The sequence below is a fragment of the Huiozyma naganishii genome, chromosome 4 (genome assembly GCF_000348985.1).
Source record: "Huiozyma naganishii CBS 8797 chromosome 4, complete genome".
Taxonomy (NCBI): Eukaryota; Fungi; Ascomycota; class Saccharomycetes; order Saccharomycetales; family Saccharomycetaceae; genus Huiozyma; species Huiozyma naganishii.
In genome coordinates this window covers 735,326-760,752 of record NC_035925.1, presented here as the reverse complement: position 1 = coordinate 760,752, position 25,427 = coordinate 735,326, and the positions used below count along the sequence as shown (strand labels likewise).

Genomic DNA, 25,427 nt, shown 5'->3' with positions numbered 1-25,427 from the left:
TGTATTTACCGATATACGAAACCCGAGAAAGATTACAATGGGAAAAGAAAAAAATTGATCTTCAATCATCGAGAGGTTGGATGAGAAGATCAGTAAGCTTTAGGCATCTGTACTCTCTTCTTCAACAAAGTGTACTGCAACCATGTTTTCCATGGGGAAGTCTCAGAGTAATGATATTGTCAGTGGATTCGATATACGAGTGAATTCACCCTATAAAGACCTGATACTGGTGCAGGGGAACAATGTGCTCGAGTTCCACGATGGAGTGATACCGTTGAGTGGGACCGTGGATTTTGAATTGGCCAAGGATTTGATAGTGAAGAAAGTGGACTTGTCGTTGATTGGCGTTTACAAACTGGAGTTCATCCAGAAGAGCAGTTCCAACGTCGCCGTCGTGAAGGAGAGACGAGTGATTTTCCAATGTAACTGGTCCAACCTCTTACTGAGCCAAAATGGGGAAATTGAGGTGCACGAGTCGTCTAGGACCAACCCGCATGGAAGTGGTGGTGGCAGCGGTACCACTAGCACCGGCAGCAGTGGTAGTAGTGGTAGTAATGGCAGTAGTTTTGGAGTTGGTGTTAATGGGAGTAGTACTCCATCAATGATTTCCCTTGGGAATCGATTCAAATTGAAGAGGACTCTGTCCTCATCCAAGATTATCCCCATTGCACCGACTTGCAATGAGACGCCACTGCCAGAATACATCAAGCCCGGATCCTCATCGCACCACTACTTCAATTTACAAGCGGGCAAATATTCTCTGCCCTTCAGTGCGATGCTCCCCAACGATATACCGGAGACTGTGGAAGGTTTACAAAGTGGGAGTGTACTCTATACGTTGCAGGCACGTCTTGACGCACACAACAATGGGAACTCGACGACGATAGACACGAACGACCCACGGTTCCGCAAGTACAAGTATCTCCGTATTTTACGGACTCTATCCTCGAACGACATGAGTATCGACGAGGAGGTCAAAGTCGGTAAAACGTTACCTGGAAAATTACAGTACGAAATCTGCGTACCGAGCAAAGCGATCCCCATAGGTTCTCAGATCCCGTTGAGTATAAAGATCTTCCCCTTCAGCAAGCACTTCAAGATTGTCAAGATCAGCATCGTACTGTTCCAGTACTACCTAATCCGCGATGCGAACGAACAAGTGTACGACAACGAGTCCGTTGTGTTCAAGAAGAAAATGGTTCAATTCGGCGACTTGGTCTCGTCACCCGAGAACCGACTACTGACAGAGTTTATCCTGGACTCTCGAGTCGCTTTGCCTGACCATCTGAGGAAAGTGACCCAAGACTGTGACATACAACATATACAAGTGAGACACAAGTTACAAGTTCACCTTCAATTGCAAAGACAAGACGGCACAGAGTGGCGTAACCTCGAGATCAAAGCGACGATCCCGATAATCATGTACATTTCACCACTGGTACCGATGAGGGGCCGCCTCGTGCTGTACGACCAACTCAACGGGAACATCCATTTCCGATCCGGAGAACTGGTGGACCTCTTTGGCCCGCCCGTACCACAAGACAGCAGCAACACCACCGCGGCAGGTATGTTACACCAGTACTACGACGACGGGATCCCCCCACCGACATACGAGGAACACAACAGAGACGTACCCATTGTGGCGGTCCCAGCGGGCACGATGAGCCCGCCGCCAACGGCTGGCGAGCCGAACCCAGTGACCACTGGGTTAGACACATTACAGCACCATGCGAGTAGCGTGCCAAGTTACGAGCAGGCGACGACAGACGCACAAGCAGAATGAGGCTTACCTGTACACACACACATGACAGCAATGTTCTAGAACCGCCCCCCCCCCTCCTCACCCAACGATGCGGGGCTTCTGTTGTTCCGCGGGAATTGTGTGGAGGGCGGGGTTCTGACTTTTTTTCATTGTTTTCCGCCGGATGAACGTTCTCCGAGGAAGCAGAGAACCCTCCCGCGCCCCTTTGTCTTTCTCTGTGGCCACGGCGCCTTCTCTGGAATCTATAGTTTTCCCCGGGGAATTGTTTGCGCTTTCTGCGCCCATTTCTCTGGCGAAAGGGGAAGCCCGTGGGGCGCGGAGCAAGGGGGGCGAGGATGCGCGCGGAGCGGGAAGTCTAAACCGGGCCCCGCAGAAACCGCCGCACGAAACCGCGGCCGGCTAAAGGGGCGAGGGGCACGCACAGCGCACTCCCCGCCTTCAACACCCCCACCCCCCACCCCCACCCTTTCCCCACTTACTATATATCCCCGCGGTCGTGCATCTGATTCGGCGAGAGATCGCTGCGGCATTTTCTGCGGGAACGGGAGGGGACAGACACAAAGCTCTCGTCTTGCTCTGAATCTGTGACAGCGCAGACTGTACCAACCCATACTACCCGCCTGTAGGTGTTTGTAGTTGTCGAGCCTGGTCCCCCCCCCCACCGCTCCCTGTACTATGCATATGGCACCATAGCAGTTGACAAAAGCAAAAAGTAATGATACTGACATTCTCTTGATGCGGGCAACGGCCTTGCTGGGTGAATGAAATTTGACAACAGCATGTGTCTCGGGTCTCGGGTTTCCCTATTTCAATTGAGGAGCCTTCAGTGCCTACCCCCGACTGTTCAAATCATTCGATTCTTGAAAATAAAGGGACAAATCGAAAGAAAGGAAATTGAGGCAGGGAGAGAAAAAGAAAATTAAAATAATAAAAAGGAAGACAACTTTTCTTGGTATAATACATTTGGTGTAGCCTTTATAGATTTTTTAGAAACCGTTTTAAAAGATAGTTTGCGTCGAGATTTATACGAAAACAGCTTGTCTTTTCAGAGGACGTTTCTCTTCAACGATCCCTGCTTGTGTGTCCAATTGAAACACACGACTTCATAGGACATGGTGGCTTCTCAGAGGAAATATATATGCTCGTACTGCGCTAAGGCGTTCTCTCGGTCAGAACATAGAACAAGGCATGAGAGATCGCACACAGGGTACAAGCCGTTCCAATGTAAGATTTGCCAACACTGTTTTGTGAGGAGAGATCTCGTGCAGCGACACATCAAGACCGTTCACAGGCTGCTGATCCTGTCGAATAAGACTGAAATTTTGCACCAGCCAATAGACCAGATCAACTGGCCGAACTTGCTGCTCAGTAGTTCTACCAATTATGACGGGAACACTCAGGGGGGCATTCCACTGATGAAATCAGATGATGATGAAGACGTCCTGGATAAACTGGCCAAGAAGATAATTAACGTTAACACTACTCCAAAGGATGCAGGTACAGCAGCAGATACGGTACCGCAACCATCAGCATCGGTGCCCACCTCGGCGTCCTCCTCGGTCAGGGAATCACTAGAACCGTCAAATTTCACTACAACGGATTCGGAACAAAGTCTGGGGACTGTAGAGAGGAGGAAAAGTTTCAAACTACCTATATGTAACGTCAATGATGTTGTGATAAATGAAAACTTGACGAAATCAATAATCAATCAGTTCCCACAGGTGATGAAACATAGAAGTAAAGACCTGATCAAGTTTTTCAATTTCGGCTGGAAGTTCCTAATCAACGATACAAAACTGTTTGCAGACACTTTCCATACACTGTTCCTAAAGGACCTCACTGGATCACCCGGTGATGATGTAATACTATTCCACAAAATTTGGGACGTCAACAACGAACAGGAATTCCCGTTTCTGGCGATGTCCATAACGTACTTGGGTTACCACCTCATTGAAAATACAACCTCCAGGTTTGACGAACAGTTTTGGTCCTTCTGTTGGAACGAGTGTATTACGACACACCCTGTTCCTTCAGCTGGGAATAACGCACCACAATACAACTTCCTCTCAATGACACTGCTGCTGTATGTCATCCTGGATTTATCGTACACTTCGTTGGCAAATAGCGTCTTCAGTATTTACCAGCGTAACTTGCTCCAAGAATTGAACACTTTCCAATTACAGGATCTCAACGGCTACTTCAATATTTGGACGTACTTGGTGCATCTCACAGACGAATTTGATACAGTGTCGTCCTCCATCTACAACATGTTCTTGGAACAATATTTCCATTTGAGCGAAAACGATTCATCATCTTTGAAGGATATCATACAGAAGTATTCGGACCTGCTAATAAACGGACCCTTATCTTCAAAAGCGTTCAATCTTCTACCATCGTTACTCTTCATAGAGGCCAACAACAACTACAAGATGACAGCACAGAAGAAGTTTTCCCTGGGGAACTTCAAGTCTATGGAGGACCTCCACAATATAATAATCAGGCTCAACAAGTGGTACGCGGACAGAAACTCCCCATCTGCCAACGTAAACAGCGCAGACCTGATGCTCAGGGACTCACCACTAATCATTATTCCAAACGCAACCCAGGATAATTGGAAAAGAAATTTTTTCATTTCAATGGCGCCGACCAAATTTAAGCAGATACTGAACGACTACACAATAATCCCTAGTACAATCAACCACTGGCTGCTCCTTGAGTCCACCTGGTTTGAATTCATTAGGAATTTGTCCAACTCAGACTACTTGTTCAAAAAAACCTGGTTTCTGGATAACACTGCCCATCACGGTCTGTTTTTGGACAGCAACATGATCAACAACAATCTGAGCATTTGCTCCCTGCCGATCATTCTACTTCTCCTCACACCTCAAAATAATATCACAACGACACAATGGGACATCGATGTTAGATTACAACGGTTCTTACCGCTAATCGTGGATGTCATGGTCCTCCAATACAAACTTTTCAGCAGCGAGTTGAATATCACCACGAACAACACGGCAATGAGAATCCAGGGGTTTTTAACGAACCCAATCATTCAGATCTTGTTTTATGTCTGGTACATTATCATATACAAGATGGACGGCACCACCTCGGCAATTTATAGCCAATTGGAGATCGACACTGTAAACAACTTCATGAACACATACATCCTAAATTCAGAAAAGAAAGTGGATACGGACAAACTGATAGAACGCGATTTGAACTCGTTTTTGTTTGATCCAAAGTCCGATTGTTACATCGGGTACAGATACCTACTTTCAAGGGTGACAAATTTCATTCAGGATGGCATCTTACGGAACAAAATTGTGGCGAGCGGACACTTGAGCTATCAAATGACTTGCCAGACTCTGGATTTCATGAAAAGGGTTGAGTTTTCTCAACAAGAGCACGATTTGTGGGAGAGAACGGTATCTATATCGGGGCCAACTATATCCCCCTTCGGATCGACTCTGGACAGGACTATGAGAAGAAGCTCGAGCACAGCAACGAGTAACTCGCGACCATCACTTACTCTGGCCACTTCACCCATGTCTCTATCTCCTTATTCCACGAGAAGGAAAGGTTCCATCATATCAGTCACGGAGGACGGGAAAGCGTTCTTGCTCCCACCTCTTAATTTCGACGCTGCTGATTCTGAAAGTGGGAAAATCAACAATGGCTTGAATAGTGGTATGGCGAATACTACATCTTCCACTGGAACCTCAGGGACATTTTCTATACCGAACGCACCTGCCACCTCTTTGAATAACAATACTGGTAATGCTTTTGCGGGGAATGGCCCTTTCGGGAAATTGGATGCGTACTCATTCCGGGAAGCTCTTAATAAAATAGACAAGAGGCGCAGAGCGTCTGTACCCATCCTACATACGGCGACTGCCGGTTCTTCAATTGGGACACGATTGGGTGGCTCTCACAACGAAACTGACATTCATAGAAAGATTCCAGCTAATTTGGGTTCCGATATGAGTACGACACCTAAGCGAGGCATCCACCGTCCTTCTATCCCTGGCGCATCTGTCGCACCTACAACTATAACGGAAATGGCCAATGCTAATGACCTGAATGAAAAGCCCACCGAAAACGCACTACATTTACCGTCACCATCGCAGCTATTCGGGATATAAAATGAGAAATTAGAATGACCCGCTTACAGCTAGCAATACTATTCGGGACGCCGATTCGATATTCGATTGAAAAAATGAGAAGTACCATGTGATACTTACTTAATTAATTTTTTAATGATTTTTTATTCTTATTGTTTATATACTATAAGTAACTAGTAAACGAAACCCAAGATCTTACCAGAGACATGCTTTCTTCTAGCTTCCTCATGGTCCATGATACCAGCAGAAGTGGTCAAGATAATGTAACCGAACTGTCTGGCAGGCAACAAGTTGTCAGTCCATTTCTCAATTTCACCGATCTTAACGTTGAATCTTGGAGAGATGACACCACACTTGTTCAATCTACCGGTCAGTTGGACAACAATCTTACCAGATCTGTGGTCGTCAATGTATTCGAATTCACCAATGTAACCTAGCATGACATGTTAGTAACTTGAAAGACTTTAAGAGTACTACAGTAAGTGTAGATGCAATGCACCGTCAAATAAAATTACAGCAGATCTGAAAAAAAAAAGAATGTTGAGGAATAGTAAACGTTAAAGCATACAGTTGCAATGTATTAGCGTGTAAGAAGCAATTCCACATGGATTTAAATATTCCGGATAATTAAAAGACAGTAAGGGACTTGATAAAAATTCATAATCTTTTGAAGAAGAGAATAAACCGACAAACCATCCAGTTATCAACCCGGGATTTCTCCTTTTTTTTCAAAAAAAAGAAAGAGATCTGCTGTTATTGTACTATAGGTGAGTTTAACTTAAACTGGAAATAAAAACATACCATGTTTTTGCATAACTTGTAGAAACTTGATGATGACCTTGGAAGAAGGTCTAATCAAAACTTGACGCTTACCGGTTTTTTCAGCGGTGTTGATAGCATTCAAGGCATCGGCCAAAACGGAAGTACGGGTCATTATTTAAAAAGCGGGCTATGAGAAGAAGAGTGTTGAAAATGTTAGTAGACCAAAATAGCGGAGTGTATAATTTGTCTTAATGCCATTGAAACGTTGAATTTTATGGGCAAATATCGCTTCATTAACGTAACAAGTGTCCATCTCTGTAGTGAAACAAAAATATAGGATTTGTAACGTTTTTGGAGTTGAATTAAAGTATCAAAGTTCATAATTCCGGTAAAATATTGCAGTTCATCGGAACTGGTTGCTACTTGCTAATACTTTGCAGTCGCGTTGTATTTGCAATGCAGAGACAATACTTACTCTTTTTGTGTCCTGGAAAACTGAAGAATTATGATTAAATTGATTTTAACAACAAATGAAGCCGGCATCATCAAAGGTACGCTCATATCATCACTCACGTACTCAATTGACTTAAAGCAAGGTATAACATGTAACCTAAGACATCGCCAACATACAATAAATGTAGTGAAGAACAGGTTGATTTGCTATGCTCTCCCAACTGGAAAGTGAGGTAGAAGAAAGAAAACACTGAAAAATTTTCGAAATTTTACTTTTATAATTTTTCACTTTTCCAAAATCTTGAAAAAGTTGCGTCATCACTTCGTACGGTAGGATATTCTGATGTACTTGAATTTTTAGAAAATTCACACTCACCAATGAGTGATAACTACAGTCGCTCGAACATCACGACTAGACAGCAATTGTCCAATAGTTTCTTGTATGAATCATACACACGGCACAATTTTGTTGAGTATGGTGCAATAAGCCATTCCGAGTCACTCATGGCGCCCCTCACGGCATTTTTGATCTATTATTGGATAATAATATGAGCAATTTCTGCTCAGTTCAGTAGTAGTAAAAAGGTCACTCATCTTCAACAGTTTAGTAGCAACATTGATGTATTATTTAGAATCCCATGTGAAGAGTGGCATCACAAGCGGTACCTGTCACTGAGTCAACCGGCGGTGATTACTTTCTGCCATCTGCAATATACAATAGTAGCTGCCACCGATGGCCACCCTAAAATTTCCCAATTAGGAAGTGAGTCAAGCGACCATGATTCCAATTGAATCATTTTCGAGCAAAAATTTTCTATAATTTTCCGGTTTGAAATTAATTGATGAGAGTTGATAACGAGTGCGTCAGCATCGCCAGTGGATGACCGATGAGCAAATACCGTACCGACAAAGCACAACTGCGTTGAACATTTGATATATAAACAGGCGCTTTTTCCCCTGTTACGTCGCCCATTCTAACTGACATTTTTATGTGATTTATATTCCCAGTTATATTCTTAATTGAAAGGACCAAGCCATCAGCACTGTTAGTGATGGTCAACTGGAAAAAGTGCTTACCTCACTTGAGGGTTTTACCTGAAGACGAGTTTTTAAGAGAAAGCCTTGAGGCAACTGCTCCCAGTGTTTCAGAACTGGAGGAGGAAAGGCATTCTGTAACGGACAAGGATGCCAGCGACAAAAATGCTTCTGCTATCAACAGCAGCTCAGACGTCATCGATGTTGAGGATGGTCAGTCCATAGCTTACAACAAGTTGAAGAAAAACACTCCCTACGAATTGAGAAACGAATCCAACAGACCTTGGTGGAAGTTTTTCGACGAGTACGAGTACAGATTGAACAAAGAATATCGGAAGTCCAGGAAGTGGTACGAGTTCCTGTATCCTAACCACACCACCCAATCGCCAAGCGAGAGGAGACTTCTTTACAAACTCGACATCATGATTGCATTCTACTTCTTCATGCTTTCTTGGTCCAAGTCAGTCGATTCGAACAACTACACCAACGCGTACGTGTCTAATATGAAGGAAGATTTGAAAATGAAGGGGAACGATTACATCCACACCAGTACTATCTCGAACGTCGGAGCCATTGTGTTTCAACTACCCTTCATGTACTTGTTGCCTCGTTTCCCAGCTCATTTACTACTTCCTGTTATGGATTTAGGCTGGACCTGGTTCACGTTCGCTTGTTATAGAGTCAAAACTTTGCACGAGCTTCAAGGTTATCGTTTTATCCTGAATGCCTTTGGTGCTGCATACTACCCAGTTTCGCAGTACATCATGGGCTGTTGGTATGCACCAGATGAAATTAGTTCAAGAGTTTGCCTATTCTTCTGTGGTAATCTCCTTGGTGGAGTTACATCTGGTCTTTTGCAAGGTCGTATTTTCAAAAGTTTGGACGGTGTTCACGGTCTTGCTGGCTGGAGGTGGATGTTTTTGATCGACGCGATCGCTATTTCTCTCCCAACTGCTATCCTTGGTTTCTTTGTTATTCCCGGCATCCCATCCAAGTGCTATTCATTGTTTTTGACTGATGAGGAGATTAGAATTGCTAGAATTAGAAACAAAAGAAACCAAATCAACGACGGTGTTGACAAATCGAAGTTGAAACCACTATGGAATCGGTCTCTATGGAAAAAAGTATTCTGCAACCCAACATTCTGGGTACTTGGGATTTTTGATGTGTGCTCGTGGAACAATATGACTGCATTCAGTGGATCTTACGCTTTATGGTTGAAGGCAAATAAAAAATATTCCATTGTACAGGTGAATAATCTAAGTGTCTTACCGGCCTGCCTAGGGTTTGCATATGTTTTCTTTTGTGCATTTGGTGCCGACCTTTTCAGGTGTAAATGGTTCTTTATGGTCTTTGCAGCGATCATGAACACTGCATCCTGTGCCATTCTAATCAAATGGAATGTGAATTCGAAGGCAAAATGGTACGCGTTCCTAACAACGTATTTCAGTGTTGCTGCGTCGCCATGTCTGTGGTCGTTTATTAATGACTTCTTAAGATTTGACCCGCAAGTGAAGGCCATCACTTGGATTGCAATTTACTCCTTCTCACAGTCTACCAATGCATGGATCCCCAATTTAGCATGGCAAACTACAGAATCTCCCAAGTTCCATACTGGTTACACTGTGAGTTTAATATTTGGTGTGATCTACGGTCTTTGGACCTTTGTTGTTTTGTTCTTCTACAAGAAGAACGAGAAGAAGCACGCTCTAGGGAATGGAATCATCCTATACAACGAGGAAAAAGGCGAGACTCCACCTGCGTTTATTGAAACTGACTTGGAATTGAGAAGCGACGGGTATTATTACGTACGCTGATTCACATATGTATATATGTATATATAGAGAGAAATACACATTGAATTGTATAGAGATCCTTATCCCAGTATAAACGACATGCCTTCACTCTGCACTCTCCCTCACGTGCTGTTTCCTCTTTAACTTCCATCGAAAGAAAAAAAGTGAAAATTCGTCGTAGTAGACGTTAGTGATCCTTCAAGAGTGCTTTGACATATATCAGATAAAACTGCGACTCCTCGAAGCTCGTTGTTGTGATGTCTGATAGGGCTTGCATGCTATGTGGGATTGTGCAATCCACAAATGAATTCAATAGAGACGGGTGTCCCAATTGCCAGGGTATATTTGAGGAGGCAGGTGTTTCCGCAATGGAATGTACGTCGCCCTCATTCGAAGGGCTAGTAGGGATGTGTAAGCCCAGGAAGTCGTGGGTTGCCAAATGGCTCAGTGTCGATATGAATATTCCTGGTCTGTATGCTATAAAAGTTGATGGGAGACTACCTGCAGAAGTTGTTGAGCTGCTGCCGCATTATATACCCAGAGACGGTTCTCATGTGGAGTGATCATGGGTGTAACTACAATTTTACAACTATAAAAGATCAAATGGCGAATCAGTTTACTACTCTTTCAACAAACTGATTATCTTTGTATCACAACTGACGATATACGGTATACTTTATCTTAAGTACTATTAGCATTCAAAATTCGAAGTAATTTACTAAGTGGAAAATCAGCCTTGGAAACTAAAAGTTGACATTAAGGATTCCAGCCCTCCGGTAGCTGTTAATCATGCTACATCGTCCATACGGAAACACGATAAGGTTGCTAGCGCAACCCCGAAGAATATATCCAAGAGCTCTCGAAAGGAGCCAATGTAGGAACTTTGTGTCCATCGGTGGGCCAGTAGCGGACTTATTTACAACAGTTCATGAAGTATCAGGTATACCGTGGGTGGTTCTAGTCCCCTTAACAACCTTAACTCTGAGAAGTGTATTTACACTACCCCTGAGTGTAGTACAGAGGAAGAGAATTATAAAACAACAAGAGCTGAGAAAGGTAGTTCAGAGTGCAACTCCGATTGTAAAGCTGCGACTTGCCCACGCCGTGCAGACAGCTAACAATGGCGAAGTGCCTGGTACTAAAAGTTCAACGGGGGAAGAGGCTGCCGCTGCGATGGTAGAAAACAGTAAACTGAGCAATATTACCCCGGAACAGATAACACTGCTCGCTGTAAGGGAGACCAGGAAACGTCAGAAGAAACTGTTTAAAAGATATGGCATACAAATGTGGAAGAACGCTATATTACCATTTGTTCAAATCCCTTTGTGGGTCTCTGTGTCTCTGGGTATAAGGAATCTTACGGAACTTCAAGTGGAGAGGGCCACCAAACAGTGGTTCGATCAATTCTCGTGGCATGATATAGATCTAACTGGCCCATTGTTAGACTACCCTGTGGCTATTCCCATGATCTTAGGGTCATTGGCGTTATTGAATATTGAATATAATGGTAAGATGATATCCAGGAAGTCTACAGATTCGGTTGGCATAAAGGCATTCGACGATCATTATTCGAGGACAAATCAAATTTTCAAGAGCATTTTGAATGTTTCGCGTATTGGTTGCATATTTATGATGGGTGTTTCTTCACAAGCCCCAGTACTGTTGTCTCTATACTGGATTAGTTCCCAAGCGTTTTCTTTGCTCCAAAACATGGTTTTGGATTCCTTTTGGCCCTACAAGAGATAGAAAACAACTGCGACGCATGAGCTGCGAAGATGCTAGCGTTCTTCCTGTGTAAATAGAGTTGGGAAAATTTTTGTCTTGATTGTATATTATTGTAATACTAATATATGATAATGTACACATGAATAAATGCAATGATGAGTCTGAGCTGGAGCATGGAACCAAAGCTCAATAATTTACTTCTTCGAATCGTCTTTACGTTTGGACTTTTCTAATTCTCTTCTCGTACCTTTCAACAGTTCCAAATGACCAACCTTGGCAGATACCAATTTTTCAGTCTTCTCTGTAAGGGAAGCAGTTCTATTAAGGTTCTTCAAATAGTGCAGCTGCTTCTTTTTCGATTTGATAATAAGGGGAGCTGCTTTCCGCAGATTTTTTTGCTTCTTCGTCACACGACGAGGATCCTTCGCCTTAGTTTTCACTTTTAGTGCTTTTTGAACCATGTTTCGAGAGTGTGTAGGGTGCTGTTGTGCTGTTATTGACCACTGGGACTGAAGCCTTTTTGGAGCTCATCGCAATTTCAGATTTTAAAACTGAAAATTTTTTTGTTCGGAAAACAAAAAAAGAGAAGTCATGATTGCGGAGTCAACAATTAAATTCATAATGTGACTGGGTCCTAAGAATCGCCCTTGTAGATTTATTGGTGTCATCGCGGTAACGTCTGCTATACTTAATTGGATTCGTCTTCCAATATATAAATAAGTTGGTGCGTTTATTTTACGTCAAAAGATCAAAACATTCTTTAATTATTGTACCGAACTGAACTTGTTTGTTGGATCACTTTCTCAAACATTCCCAGATAACCACGACAAGCCACACATTTTACCAATGTCCTTAATATTAGCTGGTCCTAAAGTTTTATCTAGCTTTAGAGTAGATAACCTGATGAAGGACTTCAACAATTTTACGAACAGTATCAATTCCATACTCGAGATTCGTTCATGTTTCGTGCACTATGTTGACATAGCCGATGGACTCTCTTTGACCTCCGAAGATTCCAAACTGCTGGATGTTCTTTTGAATTACGACACACCGCTGGACACCGAAAATGACCCATTGTCGAAATTGCTCGTGGATGCGGTCAACAAGAATTGGACTGATAAAGACCTTAACCTAAAAGATACCTATTTGGTAAGGGTTGTCCCAAGATCCGGAACAATCTCCCCTTGGTCATCTAAGGCAACCAATATTGCTCAAGTTTGTGGGTTGGAGGACAAAGTTCAGAGAATCGAGAGGGGTGTTGCACTTCTAATAAAGACGATTCCATCTTTCCCATTGCTGGAGAACTTGAATGACGTTTCTTTGAAGTCTGTCTATGACAGAATGACCCAACAACTGTTTTTGAACAACCCTCCCAATCTCAAGGACATTTTTACACATGCAAACCCCAAACCTTTAGTTCACATACCACTGGTTTCTGCTTCCTCTACCGATAAGAAACAGTCTCCAGAGGATATTCTATCAGACGCCAATTCTAAATTAGGCCTTGCCCTAGACGTAGGCGAAATGGATTATCTAATTAAAGCTTTTGTTGAAGTCATGCATAGAGACCCCACAGACGTTGAACTGTTCATGTTTGCACAAGTCAACTCCGAGCATTGTCGTCACAAAATTTTCAATGCGGACTGGACGATCGACGGCTTAAAGAAAGATTTCACTCTGTTTCAAATGATCAGAAACACGCATAAACTGTGCCCAGACTTCACTATATCTGCATACTCCGACAATGCTGCCGTCGTGGACAGTGAAAACAAAGCCTACTATTTTGCTCCTGACCCAACAACCAAGAGATGGACCGCTTCAGAAGAATCTGTACCATTGTTGATCAAAGTCGAGACACATAACCACCCCACTGCAGTTTCTCCATTCCCAGGTGCTGCCACAGGATCTGGTGGTGAAATCAGGGATGAGGGTGCCACAGGCAGAGGGTCTAAAACCAAATGTGGTCTAAGTGGGTTTTCTGTATCCGACTTGCTGATTCCAGGTCAAAGACAGCCTTGGGAATTAGATGTCGGTAAACCATCACATATTGCCTCAGCTTTGGACATTATGATTGAGGCACCACTAGGGTCAGCCGCCTTTAACAACGAGTTCGGGAGACCTTGTATCAATGGGTACTTTAGGACATTGACCACAAAGGTTCCAAACGCTGATAACGAAGAAGAGATTAGAGGGTTCCACAAACCAATTATGATTGCTGGTGGGTTTGGTACCGTCAGACCACAATTTGCCTTGAAGGATAAACCTATTACTGCAGGGTCTGCGATTATCGTTTTAGGTGGTCAATCAATGTTAATTGGTCTAGGTGGTGGTGCTGCATCTTCCATTGCCTCTGGTGAAGGTTCCGCTGACCTCGATTTTGCCTCTGTTCAGAGAGGCAACTCTGAAATGGAACGTCGGTGCCAACAGGTTATTGATTCTTGTGTCGCGTTGGGAGACAATAACCCAATTCAATCCATTCATGACGTCGGTGCCGGTGGGTTGTCCAATGCCCTCCCTGAGCTGGTCCACGACAATGATTTGGGTGCTAAATTTGATATCAGAAAAGTACTATCTTTGGAAAAGGGAATGTCCCCAATGGAAATTTGGTGTAACGAATCGCAGGAACGTTATGTTCTTGGTGTTAGCCAAACGGATCTACAGATATTTGAAAAGATATGTGAAAGAGAAAGAGCACCATTTGCCGTAGTTGGCCATGCCACCGCTGAACAGAGATTGATTGTGGAAGATCCACTATTGAAGGGGACCCCCATTGACCTGGAAATGTCGATTTTATTTGGTAAGCCTCCAAAAATGTTTAGGGAGGCCATCACAGAGCCATTATCCCTACATAGTGCTGATTTATCTGTTATCCCGTCTTTGGAAGACGCAGTTGACAGAGTTTTGAACTTACCTTCCGTTGCTTCCAAGTCGTTCTTGATCACTATCGGTGATAGAACAGTCACCGGGTTAATTGACAGGGATCAATTTGTCGGACCATGGCAAGTACCCGTTGCCGACGTTGGTGTCACAGCCACATCGTTAGGTGACAAAGTAATCAAGACAGGTGAAGCCCTTGCTATGGGCGAAAGGCCAACGAACGCATTGATTTCTGCCGCCGCCTCTGCGAAACTCGCTGTTTCTGAATCTCTACTGAACCTATTGGCTTCTGATGTGAAGTCATTGACTCACGTGAAGTTGTCTGCTAATTGGATGTCTCCAGCTTCGCACAAGGGTGAAGGGTCAAAGTTGTACGAAGCCGTGCAAGCTATTGGTTTAGACCTATGTCCCGCTATCGGTGTTTCTATCCCAGTTGGGAAGGACTCTATGTCTATGAAGATGAAGTGGGATGATAAGGAAGTTACCGCACCACTTTCATTGAATGTGACGGCGTTTGGTCCAGTTAACGATACCTCCAACACATGGACCCCACAGTTAACCAAAGTGGACAATTCTGTTTTGGTATTGGTGGACGTTGCCGCTTTACAATCTGAGAAGGCGATGGGTGCCTCGGCGTTGCTACAGGTTTACAATCAAATCGGTAATGTTTCCCCCACTGTGTATGACAACACCGTTTTCAAGGGTTTGTTGGAGAGTATTTTGGAATTGCACAAGACAGACCTTGTTCTTTCGTACCACGACAGATCTGATGGTGGTCTTTTGGTTACTTTGTTTGAGATGGCGTTTGCTTCTAGGAGTGGTTTGAATATTACGCTTTCCGGCACTGAGGACCCTCTGGTTCAACTGTTTAATGAGGAGCTTGGTTGTGTCTTCCAAGTTGAGGAATCGAAGCTTGGTGATTTCTACTCTGTGTTTGCCGACCACGGTATCTCCCAAGAATACATTAGTGTCGTTGGTAAGCCTAATTTCAAAAGCCAAGAAATTGTCATTACCGGTAGTGATGCTAAGACTTTATTCAGCGGCAAGAGATCTTCTCTACAACAGAAATGGAGTTCTACCTCTTACGCTATTCAGAAATTGAGGGACAACCCTCGTACTGCTGATGAAGAATTCGCTGCGATCAATGATGACAATGACCCAGGTATCCACTACTCGTTGACTTACAACCCTCGTGACGATTTGGGTGTGCGTGCAGAACTATCTGATGTGAGACCTCGCGTTGCTATTCTAAGGGAACAAGGTGTCAATGGGCAGATGGAAATGGGGTGGTGTTTTGAACAGGCCGGGTTCACCGCGATTGATGTCACGATGACCGATCTACTGGAGGGCAGGTTCCACTTAAAGGATTTTGTTGGTCTTGCCGCATGTGGTGGGTTTTCGTACGGTGACGTGTTGGGTGCTGGTGCCGGTTGGGCCAAATCTGTGCTGTACCACGCTGATGTTCGTGAACAATTTGTGGACTTCTTCCAAAGGAGAGAGGATACATTTGCCTTTGGCGCTTGTAACGGTTGTCAATTCCTGAGCAGGTTAAAGGATATCATCCCCGGGTGTTCGAACTGGCCCTCCTTCGAGCGGAATGTAAGCGAGCAGTACGAGGCGCGTGTGTGCATGGTTGAGGTTGTCAGTGAATCCAGTATTTTCTTGACTGGGATGCGTGGTTCGCAACTGCCTATTGCGGTTGCTCACGGTGAAGGTAACGCAACTTTTAACAGTGGTGAGCAATTGACATCCTTTGAGACGGAGAACTTGAGCAGTGTCAGGTACCTGGACAACTACGGGAACGTGACGACGACTTTTCCCTTCAATCCTAACGGTTCTGCGAACGGTATTGCTGGGATCCAATCTCCCAACGGGAGGGTTCTTGCGATGATGCCGCACCCTGAAAGAGTATGTCGGTTGGAGGCGAACTCGTGGTACCCAAGCGAGAAGTACGCGGAGTGGGGCGGGTACGGTCCCTGGATCAGACTGTTCAAGTCTGCGAGAAAGTGGGTTGGTTAAGGCGTGTTTGCGCTTGTGTATATTATTTTATCGTACGTACAGTGGTAGACGCCACGATAATAAAGGTAAAAATGAAGGAGAATGATATATTACGACTGTAGAAAGCACAGTTGAAGCTCCCCATGCCCGCTTGCCTTTTCACAAACGATGCTCTTAAGTTGTGGTAGTAGTAATAAATATTTCTCTCTCTATATAAGGAAAGACTACAAAAAAACCGTTATACGCTTAGTTTATATATATAATAATAATAGGATTGTTTGGATGTTTTCACCATCCTTGTAATGTAGTGTGTTTGTGTGTATGTGAGAGTGTTGTTGTTTCAAGCCGTTCACACGTTCTTCTTGGACTTGTTCATGGCCTTCAACTTCATTCTCTCCTCTCTCTCCGCCTTAGCTTCTGGACCAGCCTCGGTGTCCAGACAGTAGTCCCACCATCTGAAACTGGAGGCGTAGTTCCCGATGAAGTAGTGGTGATGCAAGTCGTGGTGCTCGGCGCCTGCCCAGAATGGCAAGAACTTGTTCAAGGACCATGGGAAGTCGTAACCTGAGTGGGAGTCGACGGCTTGGAACAATCTCAACACGACCCATAAACACAGAGTGAACAAGTGCAATTCCCCGGTGTACATGACGTACAGGATGGGCATACCGACGGTACCGAACCCAAGGGACATGGTCTCTAGAGGGTGGGCGTACTCAGCGGAAAGCCCGAATGGAGCAGCGTATCTGTGGTGTTGCTTGTGGATGTACTTGTAGAAGACACCGTAGTGGAAGAGACGGTGAGCCCAGTAATGCCACATGTCCTCCAAGACGAAGAACAGAGCGATTTCCAACCCCATTTTCTTTATGGAAGGGAATGGTACTCTGACTGTAATACCCAACTTTTCGCACATTGGGTGGAAAGTCCAAATGGGGATAGCTTCGACTAGGAAATGGGACAAGACGACGGATTTCAGACAGTACAGTTGTTCTTTAGTGGATGGGATCTTTGTTGGTTGAATCTTCCAGCGTCTGAAGTAAGGCATTTGGTCGATGATGAACCATGGCAGACAACGGGCGAAGTATACGATCTCATGTAGCAAAAAAAACATCAACCCGGTGGCCAGGATATCGTTGTTCATGTACGTGTACCAACTGGCCCAGATTTGCTCCAACTTGGACAATTGAGGTTGGAATTTAACGACATTGTCAAAAGTGTCCTTGAAGGTGTCACTTCTGATGAGTGTGTTTAGGGTCGAGTTGCTAAACACGGCAGACATTGCTTGGAGAGACTGTTGCTTGTTCTAGAGTGTCGAGAGGGAATAAAAAAAAAATGGAAAAGAATACAACGAGAGAGAGGGAAAGGAATTGCACCTGTAACGCATCGCTCACTATATATATATATATATGTGCATATATGTATGTAGATAGATGGGGCTGTGGGAGGGTGACAATTTCCACAGACGATGTCCGTTATCACTGCAATTGCGACTGCAGAGAGTGTACAGTGTGTGTTTGTGCCTCGTAATGAGCTTCAAATTCCCACCTATATTTTGTCTTGGGCCGTTAACGAGGCAGATTCTGTGCAAGATGTCACCGAAGGGCGTATAGAGTGCTTCCTCCTCCCAGAGTGAAAGTGCCGCAGGAGCGCAGCTGGCCCAGGCAAGGGGAGAGAGCCAGCTGCCGCTCGTTTAGGCGCCGCCTAAACGAGCGGCCGGCGGGCGTCGTTTAGCGGCTGCATTTCTTTTTTCTGCCCTTTCCGGATTCGCTTTTTATCGGTTCCCGCCTCGTGCGGGAAAATCGGGCGCAGCGCTGGAGTCACCCTGCTCGTTGCGCGGTGGGGCGGAACGAGCAGCCGCCCACGGGCCCCGCTAACACCGTGGCGCCGTCGGTAGCGATGAGGTCTGGGCCGGTCGTATAGCACCGTAACCGGTCGTTAACGGGGGGTGTGCGAGGTCAGGTGATTACGGGTCAAGACGTATGTATACAGTGCAAGAGTAAGTGGTGCAAGAATGCCAGTCACAGAGGGAAAAGGTCAGATATTGTCACGAGTTGTATTCATCGAGCAGATAGTACTTAAACTGACCCGCCCTAACATTAGAGATGCCAGAAAAAACATATAGGTAGGTGTGTGATCATCATTTTCAAAGAAAGAAAGAATTTCCGTTTCTGTGTTGGAATAATACTTTGCAAGTAGTGTGTAGTGGCGACGTCACTTCTATCTGTCGGCACTTCCAAAAAACACAGAGTGCAACTGCAACAACTAAGCGCAGAGGTTGTTTACCGCTTTATATACGTACTCGTTTCTTGTTTGTTTTTTTTTCTCGAGCAGTTTTACCCTGCCGTAGGGCTTCCCAGCGCAGTACTATAAAAGCTAAAATCTAATTAGGGTTGTTCGAACAAGGTCTTGCTGCTGTTGCTCTTGGCCTCCATACTGGCGTGCACTTTGGCACTGCAATGGCCATTGCCCGTCTGCTCGAGTTGTCTGCACTGTTCTTGTAGTTTGGTCACGCGGAGGTACATCTGCTCGACCATCTTGTTCGACTGCCGTTGCTTCAAATACAAAGTGTTGATCCACTCGTTGAATTTACAGTCTTGTAACTCGATTAACTTGTTGTACTTCCGACGCAGCTGTAGTTGTCGGGCTAGATACTCACTGCTCCACTCTAGTCGACCGCCCTCCGTGTCATCCACAACGGGCGGCTGCGTGTCAACAAGGTCGATCAGCGGGATCATCGCCCCCTGGTCAATCAACAACTCTCTTAAAGGTACTATAGCGTTTTCTTGGCGGCCGTGTATTATTGGGTCGTGGTAACACCGGATGTCGTTTTGGGCAAGAAGTTGACCTATATCTGAACTCATGTGCAAACAAACACTGCTGGTGTATATATCCGTCTTGTTTATCACAGGGATCAGAGGGATCTTGTCACCCAATTCCTTCATTGCAACAAGATCCAAAGGTTTCAACTCAGTAGGAGTAACAGGTTCTAGAACGTATAGACACAAATGAACACGATTGTCAGGTGTTTTGGTCACAGTTCGATACGGCTGAGAGTTTTGTTTCCAGTACTGTTGTAAGTTCCAATCAATGTAATTCAAAATAGGGTTCCAACTGAAATAGTTGTTGATCTTCGTACCGAAACTACCAACCTCAATAACACCGAGCTTCAACCGTGTCTTCGTTTCGTACCTAATCTCGTGTAATTGCTTAGTAATTACCACATCAGCGTGTCTGTTACTATTGCCCTGACTGCCTGGGCGGCTACGGCTTTGTGAACCATTTAAACCAAAAAGTGAATTCACCACTGTGGTTTTCCCGACACCAACGGTCCCACACACGAGCACATTGAAGGAAATACCTCGCTCAAAGAGGATCTTCGTCTGCTGCTGTAAAATGTTCGAGATCCCCACTGGGGTTCTCCTCTGGGACCCCAATTGGACAGTTGAACTAACCCCGCAATTTCTATCAATTGGTTGCGGGGCCGCATTGATCCCAAGTTCTCGACCATACTGTGCCACTAACGTGGATAACCGTTTTGGTGGAATCGAATCCTCCAATGAACTTAGCAGCATACTTGTGTCAACCTCTCTTGTTGGTATACTCGGTATCTTTTGTGTTTGTGTGAACTGAAAAATTGTGTTTAAATCAAGTTCCCACTATTTCAACACTTGACCACCGGGTGCTATGTGTCAAAGTACGGTACAGGATTCGGAGCCTTCCCCCCACCCCCTGGGCTACCAACAAATAAATAATCTATGGTATAAGTACACAGTTCGTGATCACATTCACTGGTTACAGAACCTGTATTGTCTCTTACTCAAACCTCCCTCAAGTATAAACACGGTACCAAATGTATTGTTAATGCGGCAAGAATCTGCCTAAATACAAGGTCGACTCAATGAAGCTCTTGTAATCTATCGTTGCTATGCCCTCCTGCTTCGAGTCAAATTTCCTAAACACGGAAGTCAATTTCATAAGCCAAGTCAGGGACTCCACGAACTTATCGAACTTCAACTCCTTCTGGTTCGTATTCCCGTTTATGTTGAACTCCGAATACTGGTCGAATAACTTTTCACTCGCCTCCAGCGGAATCAAGTACCTCAGCTCTTGTAAACAGTTGTGATACTCCGTGACGCTTATCGTGAAGGACCCATCAATGTCATTATCCACATACACTTTCCTCCACAGTTTCAGTTTCTTGTAAAGCGATATGAACTCGTTCGCATTCACAGTCCCAAACCTTGCCACACCGAACAGATTGATCAGCGAATCAATCGAGGACATCGAAAACCGACTGTTGTCATCATTCTGTAACAGATTCTGCAACTCCTCCCCAGTTAACCGACCCCGCTCCTTCACGTCGTGATTCTGGAACAACCGCAACGCTACTTTGATATCTCGAGGATCCATACCATTTTGTGAGCTCCCGCTACTACCTACACTCTTAGTGGGAGACATCCGAGTTCGCGACGAGGATGATGATGAGGGCGGTACAGGCCGACCGTTCACTTTGGGCGTCATGGGTACCGGTGCAGAACTGACTCTCTGTGTAAAAACCCGCTGTTGCTGTTGCTGTCGCAATTGTTGTTGCTGCTGCAATTGCAACTGCTGCTGCTGCAGGTGCCGCTTCTCCCTCTTCAATTGCTCTTGCTCTTCTAGCGTTTGTCTCCGTATCCTCTGCAATTGAGCGGCCTCCGATTCCTTCCTCTTTGCAGCCTCGAGCGCTTCTCGCGGGGTCGCATACAGTTGCAAATCATCCCCGGAGGAATACTTGAGTTTCCGCGCACACATCCTAGCAGGTCTCCCCGTACGTGATCGCCGCTGACACGTAACCTGTGGGACCAACCTCAAACGCTGCTCATCACCGTCACTGCAAATCATAGTTTTTTATACCGATGAACATTCTTACACTGTTATTTTTTTCCATTGAATCATCAAATTAATAATAAAATATGATCATCGGGATGGATGCACCTCTGTGGTGAAAGGCAAAGGGGTCCTGTGTGTTCCAGGGAGAGTGGTACACCATCAGGGATTACTTGGAGAACATGCCACCGATCCTTCTATCGCTGACACATTTTTGCGATAAGCATGGACCTCGGGTTGTTCTTGTGACGCAATGCTACCTCGCGGAGCCTAATACTTCCGAAAACGATTTGCTTCTGCCGGATTACCCAACTGACTCGTACTGTGAGTCGTGCTTGCTACACTTCCCAGAGGTATCTGGTGTACCGGGGGACGCAAGACCTGTGCGAAATATGCGGTCCCGGATCAAAGGACGGACGTTTGTCTCGACTCAGTACTCATCTATACGGTACCAATTACTTAATTCGATTACGCGGAAGGCATTCTCTGAGGAGACCATGATCTACGATTGCTCACCGCTCGTATTCTTTGACGACTCAAGAGGGTTGAATCTTATTATAGGGTTTAAACTGTACGATGAAAACGCCAGAGGGAACGAGAGGCGATATTGTTACATCCTCACAATTGACACAAAGGATGTTTACAACGGGATGAACATCATATCGGATAACTGGAATTTCATAAACTGTGGACTGAAGAAAATGATCGACGACATACGGCAGTCCCACACACAGGTACTGAACGAGAGGAGACTCGACGCGAAGGATAACGGCGGCATCGACGGCTTGACGCAGTTTGCAGTTCCTTACCTACGAGCTAATAAATCAAAGGAAGCGAAAAACTTAGTTGAGTTGACCAACGATCCGCTTATTTTCTTTAACATGCACAAATGGAACTCTTATATGATCTCCTCACTTATAATACGGCAACACTAATAAAAGGGTAGGCAAGGGAATTACAACAGTTTACAAGATCGAAGTAGTTAAGGGATACGTAATGAGGCGTCTCTCCATTAATATGTATTCTTTTATTTATTGAACTGGAGAGACAGGTATCTAATAATGCGATCATGAATATCACGTCTTTTCGTCGTTTCCCATATTGCATCACTCAGTGGTAACTTTTGGTGAACTCTCGATTTCAAAAATGCCAAGACTTTGTTCACCCAATGGGCGACAGAGCAGGAGATTCAGGTAATAGAGTGCTTTCTTTAGATTGCAGCTTGAAAGCTGTGAATTTCGCGGACGGCCTTAATCCCAACACGTATGTACCCGGCAATCTAAGAACATCAGTAGGCTCCTTCTCTTCAGGTAGCCCATCATCAACAGTCTCATCCAAATCGTCAAAGAAAGTAGCCTGATCCTCTAAAAGTTCCTTCTTTTTGTTCCTTGTGGATCGTACATTTTCAACAACCTCCTCTTCAAGTTCATCATATGACAATTTGGGTTTCTTATTTGACCCGACAAAATCATTCAACGAACAATCCAGCAGTGGGTTTCCTGAGTTCAATAATCTCTCCTCAATGTAAATGCTAGGCCCCGTGAACCACAACACATCACCTGGGCCTCTCTTCTTACGCATAAGTTTATCACCGTACAACCTATCAACGGGGTTGGTATTTCTTCTTTGATCAGACGATGCATCCGCCCGTTGCAATAACTCCACATTCTTTGTTATTGAGACCGGCAATATATACGAATTCGGAATATCGACCACCACTGGGAGCATCGGATTTTTGGAGGCCTCTGCCGCCAAATTATCGACCACTGTTGTGTCAGCATACCCAGACAATTCCCCTCGCGCGTCTTGTCGACGTTTCAAATCCGACTGTTGCTGTTGAAGTCGTTTCATTCTCTGTACTGTCATAGAATCTCCAGATGTATCGGACGTGTTGGTACGATCGTTGTTAGCAGGTGTACTCCTTTCAGATACAAGATGCACGTTTGGTGGCCGGCCCCTTCTGCCGGGTACATGTATAGGTCTAATGGGTGGGTTGTTAGGATCAATAAAAATAGTCAAGGTTCCTGTCTCGTAATCAAACTTGCCCTCCTCATCTTGTGGATCACCAGGCCTTATAATATACTTGGGGCAGTCTGGTGACGAGGAATATTCGCCCAGATCGTCACGTTCCACCGGTGGTCTTAGATAAACAGCACCGATGAGGGGAGGTGTATTGGGTGAACCCCGCTGAGCCTGTGGAATCGGGTCATGAACGGTAGCATTCGGTGGCAGCAAATGTCTGATTGGTGACGGGTACTTGAAAAATTTCCTGCTCAAGACTGCCACTGTCGGTTCTTCTTGATCCCTTAATTCTTCAGGTAAACATGCTTTCCAAGTTCTAATCTTGTTGAAAACCTTATCCGCTTCATTATACCTAAACTCACAGACAAACAAAGGACCTTCTGGTTTAACGTCGGGGTCACCTCTTTGGTACCTCGTAAAATGGATAACATAGCATTTTCCTACTACATCATCAACCGGACTGTCTCTGTAATGGCCTGTTTTCATGACTTCATTTTTGTAAAATAGTCTGTCTACTCGATGGACTGTTTGTTCTGGTCTAAAGTACCAGCAGGCATTCAGCCATTTTTTCCCATCGGGCATATTCCAAAGTCTGAAGATCTGGCCGATAGTCGGTTTATTGACATCGTCTGGATTTTTTATCAGTACCCAGTCACCAATTCTATAAACTTTACCGTCCAAAACAACTTCATCGAGAGGGACCCTAGCCGCACCTTCCGGTAAAAAGAACCGATCTGGTTTTGCCAATTCAACTCTGGCAAAATTCGCGTACGACTCCTCCATTTTCGCCAAACTTCTCATCATACTGGGATTATTTTTATAGATAATCCTGTAACCGTTCAAAAGATTGATCATGTCATTCTGGAATCCCTGGAAGTCTTTATATTTCCTTAGTTTCGTCTTTTTCCTGATTTGTTCAAGACTCACTGCGTTGGGGATAATGTTAAGCAGGGATGAATTCTCAAACTCTGCCGGCAGTCTTTCAAAGGGAGTTGTGAGTGGTTTATTTTTGGCATCACGTTCTTTCTTCAGTGCTTTCAGTATATTTTTCATTCTTTGCAGATACGGAAGGTCGATGACGGGTGGTCTACCACGTTTTATGTGTGCCCGCTGAGGTTTCCCCTCATTATATGGAGTAGACGATTTAGACCGCCTCCCTTTTGTTGGGGTGTACTCATCCACCGACGATTCTCTAATTACCTTTGGTCCACGGGTCTTGGAAGAGGTGTGGTCTTTGTAATAGTCGCCCTTTTCTGAGTTTGTTGGCGGTGGTGATACCATCTGAGCGGAAGTTGTAAACCTAGCCGATTTCTGTTCTGGTTTAGGCTGCTCAATTACAGGGATTTCCTTCGCAACGGCGGCAGCATTTTTTTGATCCTCTTTCTCTTGTTTATCCACCATAGCCTTCTGTAGGGCCTCGTCTGCTGGTTCAAGCAAAGCCCCCAAATACGTATACCGTACGTTTGGGTATTTCTCCCTCATTCTGGGAAAAATGCTCTCCCTAATGTGTTTCGCCAGAATCCTAGCGCATTTGTAAACATCAGATTCGGGCGTGTTGTAAACCATGGCATTCCACGCAATCTGCAAAGCATCGTCCAGGAAAAGTTGCGGGTCTGTGTAATGGGGCACTCTTTTCTTCAATGTATTGAACGACACGGGCCTGCGAATGATGGTGTAGTAGTCTGGGTAGTCCCTTCTTGGTGGCAACGTGTCGAAGATCGGGAATATTTCAAGGCCGTGTTCTTCTTTCAGAGCGAAAAATTCTTTATAAAACTGGCGCAGAAGATTCTCCAGCTCCCCACGGTTAACCCTGGACATGGTGTGTCTGGTGCGTGTTCCGTAGTTCTGTTCCACAACGCTGATCCTCCCGTGTGTATCGGCGGTACGCATCGTCCTAGTGTCTAAATATGTTTTATTTCAACTTTTTTTCTTTCTACTCGAATTTTTCTTTCCAAAATAAACAAAGCTCTGGATTCACGTGACGAATAAAAAATTGATTAAATACTGTTA

At 44.7% G+C, this 25,427-nt stretch overlaps 14 protein-coding genes across 14 annotated transcripts; 7 read left to right on the top strand and 7 right to left on the bottom strand.

Moving 5' to 3' along the window:
- Positions 1 to 142: 142 nt before the first annotated feature.
- Positions 143 to 1,783, top strand: ART5 (Art5p; the record flags this gene model as incomplete). Its single annotated transcript, XM_022607859.1, has 1 exon — positions 143 to 1,783. The coding sequence occupies one exon, from the start codon at positions 143 to 145 to the stop codon at positions 1,781 to 1,783; it is 1,641 nt and encodes a 546-aa protein (XP_022464413.1).
- A 221-nt stretch (positions 1,784 to 2,004) lies between these two features.
- Positions 2,005 to 2,490, bottom strand: KNAG0D04200 (uncharacterized protein; the record flags this gene model as incomplete). The annotated part of the gene is made up of 1 exon (XM_022607858.1): positions 2,005 to 2,490. One exon carries the CDS (start codon positions 2,488 to 2,490, stop codon positions 2,005 to 2,007), a length of 486 nt encoding a protein of 161 aa, XP_022464412.1.
- A 384-nt stretch (positions 2,491 to 2,874) lies between these two features.
- KNAG0D04190 (uncharacterized protein) lies at positions 2,875 to 5,907 on the top strand (the record flags this gene model as incomplete). The annotated part of the gene is made up of 1 exon (XM_022607857.1): positions 2,875 to 5,907. One exon carries the CDS (start codon positions 2,875 to 2,877, stop codon positions 5,905 to 5,907), a length of 3,033 nt encoding a protein of 1,010 aa, XP_022464411.1.
- Positions 5,908 to 6,059: 152 nt separating this feature from the next.
- RPS22B (40S ribosomal protein uS8) lies at positions 6,060 to 6,820 on the bottom strand (the record flags this gene model as incomplete). Its single annotated transcript, XM_022607856.1, has 2 exons — positions 6,060 to 6,319; positions 6,688 to 6,820. The coding sequence occupies 2 exons, from the start codon at positions 6,818 to 6,820 to the stop codon at positions 6,060 to 6,062; spliced, it is 393 nt and encodes a 130-aa protein (XP_022464410.1).
- A 1,333-nt stretch (positions 6,821 to 8,153) lies between these two features.
- Positions 8,154 to 9,953, top strand: VHT1 (Vht1p; the record flags this gene model as incomplete). The annotated part of the gene is made up of 1 exon (XM_022607855.1): positions 8,154 to 9,953. The coding sequence occupies one exon, from the start codon at positions 8,154 to 8,156 to the stop codon at positions 9,951 to 9,953; it is 1,800 nt and encodes a 599-aa protein (XP_022464409.1).
- A 236-nt stretch (positions 9,954 to 10,189) lies between these two features.
- On the top strand, positions 10,190 to 10,495 carry SPT4 (transcription elongation factor SPT4; the record flags this gene model as incomplete). The annotated part of the gene is made up of 1 exon (XM_022607854.1): positions 10,190 to 10,495. One exon carries the CDS (start codon positions 10,190 to 10,192, stop codon positions 10,493 to 10,495), a length of 306 nt encoding a protein of 101 aa, XP_022464408.1.
- Positions 10,496 to 10,721: 226 nt separating this feature from the next.
- Positions 10,722 to 11,678, top strand: COX18 (membrane insertase COX18; the record flags this gene model as incomplete). Its single annotated transcript, XM_022607853.1, has 1 exon — positions 10,722 to 11,678. The coding sequence occupies one exon, from the start codon at positions 10,722 to 10,724 to the stop codon at positions 11,676 to 11,678; it is 957 nt and encodes a 318-aa protein (XP_022464407.1).
- Positions 11,679 to 11,851: 173 nt separating this feature from the next.
- On the bottom strand, positions 11,852 to 12,118 carry KNAG0D04140 (uncharacterized protein; the record flags this gene model as incomplete). Its single annotated transcript, XM_022607851.1, has 1 exon — positions 11,852 to 12,118. The coding sequence occupies one exon, from the start codon at positions 12,116 to 12,118 to the stop codon at positions 11,852 to 11,854; it is 267 nt and encodes an 88-aa protein (XP_022464406.1).
- Positions 12,119 to 12,503: 385 nt separating this feature from the next.
- On the top strand, positions 12,504 to 16,553 carry ADE6 (phosphoribosylformylglycinamidine synthase; the record flags this gene model as incomplete). The annotated part of the gene is made up of 1 exon (XM_022607850.1): positions 12,504 to 16,553. One exon carries the CDS (start codon positions 12,504 to 12,506, stop codon positions 16,551 to 16,553), a length of 4,050 nt encoding a protein of 1,349 aa, XP_022464405.1.
- A 328-nt stretch (positions 16,554 to 16,881) lies between these two features.
- Positions 16,882 to 17,808, bottom strand: ERG25 (methylsterol monooxygenase; the record flags this gene model as incomplete). Its single annotated transcript, XM_022607849.1, has 1 exon — positions 16,882 to 17,808. One exon carries the CDS (start codon positions 17,806 to 17,808, stop codon positions 16,882 to 16,884), a length of 927 nt encoding a protein of 308 aa, XP_022464404.1.
- Positions 17,809 to 18,913: 1,105 nt separating this feature from the next.
- Positions 18,914 to 20,101, bottom strand: SPR3 (septin SPR3; the record flags this gene model as incomplete). Its single annotated transcript, XM_022607848.1, has 1 exon — positions 18,914 to 20,101. One exon carries the CDS (start codon positions 20,099 to 20,101, stop codon positions 18,914 to 18,916), a length of 1,188 nt encoding a protein of 395 aa, XP_022464403.1.
- Positions 20,102 to 20,387: 286 nt separating this feature from the next.
- PEF1 (Pef1p) lies at positions 20,388 to 21,320 on the bottom strand (the record flags this gene model as incomplete). Its single annotated transcript, XM_022607847.1, has 1 exon — positions 20,388 to 21,320. One exon carries the CDS (start codon positions 21,318 to 21,320, stop codon positions 20,388 to 20,390), a length of 933 nt encoding a protein of 310 aa, XP_022464402.1.
- A 257-nt stretch (positions 21,321 to 21,577) lies between these two features.
- Positions 21,578 to 22,330, top strand: LST7 (Lst7p; the record flags this gene model as incomplete). Its single annotated transcript, XM_022607846.1, has 1 exon — positions 21,578 to 22,330. One exon carries the CDS (start codon positions 21,578 to 21,580, stop codon positions 22,328 to 22,330), a length of 753 nt encoding a protein of 250 aa, XP_022464401.1.
- Positions 22,331 to 22,556: 226 nt separating this feature from the next.
- Positions 22,557 to 25,307, bottom strand: RSC1 (RSC subunit protein RSC1; the record flags this gene model as incomplete). The annotated part of the gene is made up of 1 exon (XM_022607845.1): positions 22,557 to 25,307. The coding sequence occupies one exon, from the start codon at positions 25,305 to 25,307 to the stop codon at positions 22,557 to 22,559; it is 2,751 nt and encodes a 916-aa protein (XP_022464400.1).
- Between the last annotated feature and the right edge of the window lie 120 nt (positions 25,308 to 25,427).